The sequence below is a fragment of the Macrotis lagotis genome, chromosome 4 (genome assembly GCF_037893015.1).
Source record: "Macrotis lagotis isolate mMagLag1 chromosome 4, bilby.v1.9.chrom.fasta, whole genome shotgun sequence".
In the NCBI taxonomy this organism is placed as follows: Eukaryota; Metazoa; Chordata; class Mammalia; order Peramelemorphia; family Peramelidae; genus Macrotis; species Macrotis lagotis.
The window spans coordinates 246,069,671-246,077,809 of record NC_133661.1 but is presented as its reverse complement, the minus strand read 5'-3'; the positions used below and the strand labels follow the sequence as shown (position 1 = coordinate 246,077,809).

Genomic DNA, 8,139 nt, shown 5'->3' with positions numbered 1-8,139 from the left:
CGTCTCCTCTGCTCTCCCCGGCGCCTCGGTGCTTCTCGCTCCGCTCACTCGAGTCTGCCCCCCTTCCCCCTCTACCACTTTCCACTCCCCTCCCTCGTTGCGGGGGGAGGGGGGTGTCAGATTGGACCAGTGCTGGTGAAGGAGGGCGGGCGGAGAGAATCCCTGTTCCTGCAGCCTTCTCCCGGGGGCGCGGGAGGGCGGTGACAGAAGAATCCAAGAGGAAGAAGGGTGTGTGCATGTTACACACTTCTGCACACACCCATGCACACCCAGCCACGCGCGTTCCCACACACACACACACACACACACACACACACAAACGGGTCTGCCCAGTCGGTAGCCTGCCTTTGCGTGCGTCCAAGGGTGATTGTCTAAGTTCAGTGTGCAAATGTGCCTCATCTGGACCAGGCTTGGGACTATCCCTTCCTTCTCTGCCTGCGCCCCACTTCTTTGATCTCCCGAGCCCCCCGCAGATAGTCCCCGCGTTTATCAGGTTCCCCAGCTCCTCTGACTCGGGCTGCTGTCACTAGCACTATCCCCCCCCCAAGGGAAGGGGCAGCCTCGAGCCAGCGGGGTCTCTAGCTCCCGCGGGCGGCTCGATCCTTTCCGACAATCTTCCCGCCCATGGGGGTGAGGACTGCAGCCTGATTCTCCTCTACCAAGCGGGCTCCGCCTAACTCAATCTTCTCCAGGGTTAGAGACTAAGGACCGGTGAGAGACATTGAGTTCTAGGAGGTAAAGGCAAAATTCTACAAGTGGTCAGAGGGCGCCTGGCCACTCCTGGGGATTTCAGTAAGAATCGGACCCTAGTGACTCAAATTTTGTTGGGATTACTACTTGAAACACAGACGGGTAGTTTTGCCTAGTGAAGTTTAAGGGAATGGGGGCGGGGGAGCTTGCTTTCTTGCACCACAGAAGTAACTTTTGTAGATTGGGTACAGCTCCTAAAAGTTTCACACCATCATTGCCCCACGTGGACTTGATAGGACGGTAGTCAAGCCACCCCAAAACTGAATAAATCTCCTTCACTCACTATGAAACTTTAAAGATTTTGGAGTTTGTGGTGGAAGAAATTGAGGTTCAGAAGGGAGGAAAAAAAATTAGCAGCCTCAGAGAGGACTAGTCAAGCACGGTAAAAGGAGTCAAATCCTTGGTTAGGTCTTGTCTATCCAGTAAAATAAGGGAATATGATCTGAGAGCAAATGCAGTTTGTAATCCACTGTAGAACTTTAAGAAATTCAAGTTAAGAATTAGTCAGAAGGTGGAGAGCAATTTGGAATTACACCCAAAGGGCAATTAAAATGCATACCCTTTGATCCAGCAATGCCTATACTAGGTCCATACCCTGAAAAGATGATGAAAAAGGGTAAAAACGTCTCTTGTACAAAAATATTCATAGCAGCTGTTTGTGGTAGCAAAAAATTGGAAATCGAGTGAAATCCATCAGTTGGGGAATGGTTGAAATAAATTTTGTTTTATGTATGTGATGGAACACTATTGTTTTATTAGAAACCAGGAGGGATGGGATTTTGGAGAAGCCTGAAAAGACTTGCATGCACTGATGCTGAGCCAGATGAGCAGAACCGGAACATTGTACATCCTAACAGCAACATGGGGGTGATAATCAGCCTTAATGGACTTGCTTATTCCATCAGTGCAATAAATAGGGACAATTTTAGGCTATCTGTGAAGGAGAATACTATCTGTATTCAAAGAAAGAACTGTGGAGTTTAAACAAGTCCAAAGACTACTACCTTGAATTAAAAAAAAAAGTTGTCTTATGTACTACATAATTTTGCTATCTCTAATATTTTATTTTTTCCTCAAAGATATGACTTTTCTCTCAATAGACCCAATTATATATAGATAGATAGATATAGATATATAGATATAGATATATATAGCATGAGAACAATATAAAGACTGCCTTCTGTGTGTGGGGGAGGGGGAAGGGAGAGGGAGGAAAGGGTGGGGGAAAATGTGTAAAATTCAAAATCCTACCAAAAAATGATAGAAACTACTATTGTATCTAATTGGAAAACAAAATATTTATATATTAAAAAATCAGTCAGAAGGTTGCCAGGAAGATTCTCACTCAGAAATTGCTTGCTTGACTGGATAATTAAAAAAACTGAATTGGAATTCAGCAATTTTCTCTAAAAAATAAATTCTAAATAAAACAGGCTTAATATATTTCAGGTCAAGTGACCTACCTACAGAGATTCCCAACACCTCCCACTGAGAATTCAGTCTATTTTTTGCTACTAACTCAACTATTACATGCAAATATCAATTTGAATTTGTCTTTTACTTTCAAAAAATGCTTTCACAAATGATCTCATCAACTCTTTGTCCTTCCCACTAGAAAGTCTCTTTCCTAAACTCACAAACTTAAAGGAGTTTAAAGAATGAAGCCAAAAACCATCTTTCTGAATATTTTATTTGGCAAAACACATAGATTTGCATGGATTGTTCTTATTTATCCCAGGCAGTTTCCCCTTCAGGGTTTAACATGCACTTTTGAAGCTGAATGAACAGTTCCCTCCCACTGTATCCATAGTCATTCCACAATTAAAAAAAAATTAGATCATCTGGCATAAAATACTTTATTTTTCTGTGGTAGAAGGGAATCAGTTACAAAATTTTATTTAAAATGTCTCATATTTACAATCTATCCCCCTCCTCCCTCCAAGGATATGTATATATGTACATTATAAGAACTAGAGAGGGACAATTCCACCCACTCTCTGCAATGCCATTTTGTCCTCTCTATGGCATTGGAAAAATCTGGGCCACCAGACACCTCAGGTTCCAAAAAACGGCTGTTTCCCTAATTCTTAAGTCATACTTTCTACCTGTCTTCTTCATATTGGCTGCCTTCATACAGAGAGGGATCATCAAGATTGTATGGGGGTACTGGCTGAGAAAGGTGATGAAACACCCTGTGCTTCTCCTATTATTCCAACTACTGGACCATTTCCAGTTAATAGAATAAGAGGAAAAAGTCAGTCATTACCCCAATCAGGCAATGAAAAGCCCTAATTTTCTTCCTACCATTTTCCCTTCTTTATTATTCAGGAATTCCTGGCCAAAATACCAAGTTTTGCATGGAAGGACTTGGATGTAGGATCAAACATAAAGAAAATTTTGGACTGAATCAGGTCTACTTATGCATAGGAATATTCCCTGCTCATCCATGGAGATCATAGGGAAAACACTTAAAAAGCAAAAGAGGCATGTCCCTCCTGTCTTCTACTGCTCCCTATCCTTCCACTTGCTTAGCAAGAACAAATCCACAGGTATCCTTCATTAAGAAGTACCTGCAGTTTTAGTCACTGCATTCTTTAGGGTCAGTTAATGAAAACACATCATACCAAAAAGAATCACAGTTTAAGGCCATTTATGATGTGTGTTGTACAGTAAACAGTTTTTCTTGCTTACACCCTTCCCTACTTTCTTCTTTATGTTTGGGATGGGTTAAGAACAAGATAACTCTAGACTCAGGATACAAAATATAGCAATCTTACAGGAGAAAGGTGAGCCAACACCTTTGGTTCCCTCTCCAAATCAGGCATACAATCCATAGCAGTACAAGCTCAGAAAATTGGAGTGGCTAAAAAGGACAGAGGACACATCTTCTACCAAATTAAATCCAATAGAAATCACTCCTTGGCTTCAGGCATTTGTTCTGCATGATAAAGGAGAGCAAATCTCTAAATTCTACTTGTGTCAGCACAAAGCAAAAAAAAAATGAGTCTGAGAATTACAGTTCATATTAATAAAGCTGGGCTGGGAACAGACTTGCTTGTCTCTCTCAGGTAAGTGGGGTTCAGTTTCCTAGCTTGCTGATTGAACTGCATGCTGATAACAGTGCCCTCATGTAAAACAAGTAGCAGCAACACCTGAAGATTCTTTAACTGGACTGAGTCTTGTTGATTTTGATGTTCTCCCTTTATATACTGGGTGCCCAGTCCTAGTTATCAGCATGGAATATTTGACACTAACCGTGAATCACAATTTGAATGAGACTATACAAGGAAAAAGGACTTCTATAGTTCCATTCATTTCACATCACACAGAGTCAGGCTATGCAAAGAGAAATTTCAAAAAAATTACTTATGGAGCACCAGGAGAAGGAATAGGTAGTACTGTCTTAACTGAAATGTAAGGAACAATAAATAGCCTTAGTTCTATAAACATTGTAACCTGGAACTTCCCAATAGGAATCATGTTTCTTTGGATATTTTATACCATGCTTCCAAACTATCCTAACCAGGAGAGACTAATTTTTTTTTCCCTCATGGTTTGATTAATGGGGTAGCATGGCTACCATATCCAATCTAAAGAGGGAGATAGTTAACAAACCAATTAGGAAGAGAAAGAAATGTAGGTAATAGGGCTACAGGATTTTCTTTTAAAGGAACTAGGAAATTTCCTTATACTTCCTGTATTTCTAATGGACAGAAGAGGCAGATGTAGATTCTGGTAAATTCAGATAGACAGATGATTATTGGTCAGAATATATTGAGGCTGGTGCTATATTAAGTTGGAAAGGGAAAAAAAAGGATACCAGTCCATCAGAAAACCTGAAGAAATTGAACTAAAAGCATATGAAGAGGCCTACATATTTGTATGCAATTCATAATTTTAAAACATTTCTGAAATAAATATACATTCTAAAATACCATAAACAATCTTACAGTTTTCTCTGGGGGGAAGAAACATTAAAAAAAACTGGAATAAAAGAGGGTCTCTAGTGACAAAAGAGGGTAAATAAAAGAGTTCAGAGTGGTAAGTTGGGAGAGAAATTCTAGAAAGTAATGCCTTTTTGTCTCCAAAATAATGTTGAAAATCAATCATTTTCTTTTCTCTTGCAAACACTACTCTTTAAATGACAAAGACTCAATTAAGTGAACAAAACATTTTTGGTCCTTGGGCTATGTATTCATAGATAAACAGTTCCTTAAAGGTCTAGAGCTAAAAATATATTTTACTGAAATGAAGGCAATTTCATCCAAAACCAAACAGAAAACTCTCCAAGTTCCTACTCCTAAAGGAAATCTCTCCAGGAATGCTTCATGATTATTACGTTTACTTTTGTTAAAACAAGCCCTCTGTGAAGTGTTTGGTGAAAGCATAAATGAAGACAGAAGAGGTTGCCACCCCCACCCCTTCTTTCTACTTGTTTTACCTGATTTCACATTGCTGGTAGGTAGAAATAAAAAACTACTGGATTTGAATTCAACAACTATTTCTCCGGGGGGGGGGGGGGGGAGGAGATTGATTTGATAAATTCTCCAAAGAATATGAACTTCAAAATATCTTGTCTATTAAGTCTACTAAAGAGAATTAGAAGGAAAAGAAGAAGGAAGGAGGGAGGATAAAGATGGAAAAAAAGAGGAAACAGCCTATTCTGCAGTGCTTAATATAGTACTTTGGATCCTAGCCTTTGGTGACAGAGTGATAGATCAATCTTAAAAACTCCTGTCAGGTTCCCACACCACAGTGTATCAGTGTATCCTGTTTTGCTTGGTGTACCAGATTCCACAGGTAGACTTAATTGTTTCAAAACATAAAAAACTCAAAAAATAAAGATACTAGAAGTCTGGCTGTACTGTACGTATCACAGTATCAACAAGGGAGACAACCAATCATTATGTGTAATTACTTCTTCCATAGGTTAGAATAAAATAACAGTTCATCTCTTAGAAAGCATGGAATTCTGGATGAGACAAGGGTTTTATCCCTTATAAATAAAACCATAGTTTAAACTTGTTTAAGTTTATTCTACATTTTTTATAACATAATAATATCAATTTTTAAAACTGACCATAAAATGTTGCACATTTCCATTTGCTATCACCTCATTTATCCCAAGGTAAAAGGCAGGGTAGAAAAAATGCTGATTTGAAAATCTACATATGAGATTTTGGAGATTCTCTTCAATTGAAGAGTCGAAGTTACTGCTTGGCATGCTATAGTGAGGAAGCACTCATTTAGGAAAAGTTAGTTATTTGCTTGGTTTTTGCCAAAGGTCTATTTTCCTTTTTGTTACTCCTCATTTCTTTACTTATATATATATGTCACATATAGTCTTTTCTACCTCCTTTCAACTATTTACCAAACTTTAAAAAAAAAAGGTACAAAACTGTGAACTTTATCCAAAGACTTTAAGTTTGAGTACCAGGGAAATCAACATTTTTACTACACTAAAAGCAAATAACAAAAGCACTCCATCAATAGTATTTTTTCTGCCTTCTACTTAATAAATTAGCATTTCTTCAGAAACAAGAGTACAGATGATGGCAAGCTGCTTGGATAGAATTTTAGATGAGAAACTTTGCCAGTAAAACAAATGGTTTCAAAACATACACACACACATACACACACACACAATCTACACACAAATTACTCCTTTCCATTACTTTCCCAACTTCAACCTGAGATACTAGATAGTCCCTTTTTTGAAAGACAAGCTAACTCTGGTTAATAATGAAGCCAAGAACATTTCTCCCTTAGGCTTTGGTTAAAAGAAGACAAATAGCTTTGGAATGGCTGTGTGCAGATTTGCTTCCTGGTTGTGATACACATGGATCATATAAGCAGGCCTCCTTGGCAGAGGGTCCAAGGAGCCCAATTGAGGAGAAGAATGCGTTCTGAACCACTAAGAATAAAAGGACAAAGACTAGTTAAGGAGGGAAAAGAAAAGTTTCTCAGTGTCAGAAGGTTAAAATAACCAGTGCAACTATGTATCTCTTTCATATGGTAGGTATTTGATGGAAAATAATGATCAGGATATAATTAGAAGGACATATGTTTTTAAAAAGAGCTAGTGTAGCAATGTTAATCCTTTCATAGAAATATACTGAGTGATTCCAGGCAGAGAACTTATCCTTATTTTACTCAATCATGCTAAGTCCTGACTGGAAACAGCTTTTCCTGTGAACAGTCACAATTCTGAGATATAGAGATTCATGAACCATGGTCAATGATATTAATAGTATTATTCTCTATGATACTATCAGCAGTGCTTCTTTTACAAAACCCTCTCTCATAAAAACCACCTGATAGTGTAGAGAGGCTTGTAAACAAAACACCAAAACAGGAATCTTGCCTTCTCTAATCAGGGTCTCATTGGCAAAAGGAGATTAAGTAGGTATGGGATGTGGCTATCTCATAAATATTAAACATGCTTAAATGGGGAAAAATTCTGTCCTGCTTAAAAATATTCTAGGTTTGTGAATATCATGAGGAAACACTTGATGGCAAAGTAAGAAACATCTGGTGGCCAGGATGAAAATAGATATTGGACAAAATCTTGGAGGTCCAACGTCAGGGGGAGTTTCATAATGATCCTGTCAGCAATATTTATTATCTTAAAAAAATATTAAAGCTTAAGTTTCAAATGTTTAAACTTAAGAAAAAATTAAAGAAAATGAGCTTTGGTTGATTATCTGCCTTGTTAATTTAGGGTTTAAACATTAATAACTTTCAAGGATTGGCTGGGAGATAAGTGGAAGGCACTTGCTTCCTAAGGAGGAGGAGCGGAGTGAGTTCTCCTTGCAAATACTACTCTGTAAGCAACAAGTGGGTAGAGAAGCATTACCTGGGACTAGAGTGGTAGAAAAAGATGCAAGGTCAGGGAGTGGTTTATAGGGCAGGCTAGGATATCGTGATTTTATCAGGATATGAACTATAAAACAAAATCTTTTTTTTCTGAGAGTAAGTGTCTGAGTATGTGTGTATGATGGGTAGGCAAAGACACCTTTCTTTGAAGGAGAGATGCAGCAGAGAAAGAATGTGAAGCAACTTTCACTATTTACAAAATGCTATTTGGATTGGATGTGGTCACCTTCAGTATTGTGAGAAAAATGTCTTTTACATGAAGCAGCCACAAAATCGTGGTTCCTAGACTGGGCTCGGAAAGGCCACATATTGTCCTGGGTGAGGGAGGGTGTCCTTTAAAGGCCACCAAGAGGGCTCAGTCTTCTGTCTCTTCATATGTAGTTTCATCAAAGGGCCGGTCCAACAAGGGTACCAACCGATGACGGGAATACTTCAGCTGCAATAGGTCCCCAACTTCATTTATTTCCTTTAATGCCTGATAGGAGGAAAGACAAAAATGATCAGTCTAGTTAG

The 8,139-nt window shown here is 38.8% G+C and overlaps 1 protein-coding gene across 2 annotated transcripts in view; it reads right to left on the bottom strand.

Annotated features, from left to right (window-relative positions):
- Window positions 1–2,396: 2,396 nt before the first annotated feature.
- Window positions 2,397–8,139, bottom strand: part of SPTLC2 (serine palmitoyltransferase long chain base subunit 2) — a 233,632-nt gene continuing 227,889 nt past the window's right edge. For both annotated transcript variants that reach the window (XM_074235631.1, XM_074235630.1), the window contains exon 12: window positions 2,397–8,101. In XM_074235631.1, coding sequence (XP_074091732.1) covers window positions 7,982–8,101 — 120 coding nt within the window. In that variant the 3' untranslated portion in view covers window positions 2,397–7,981. The remainder of the gene's footprint in view (window positions 8,102–8,139) is intronic.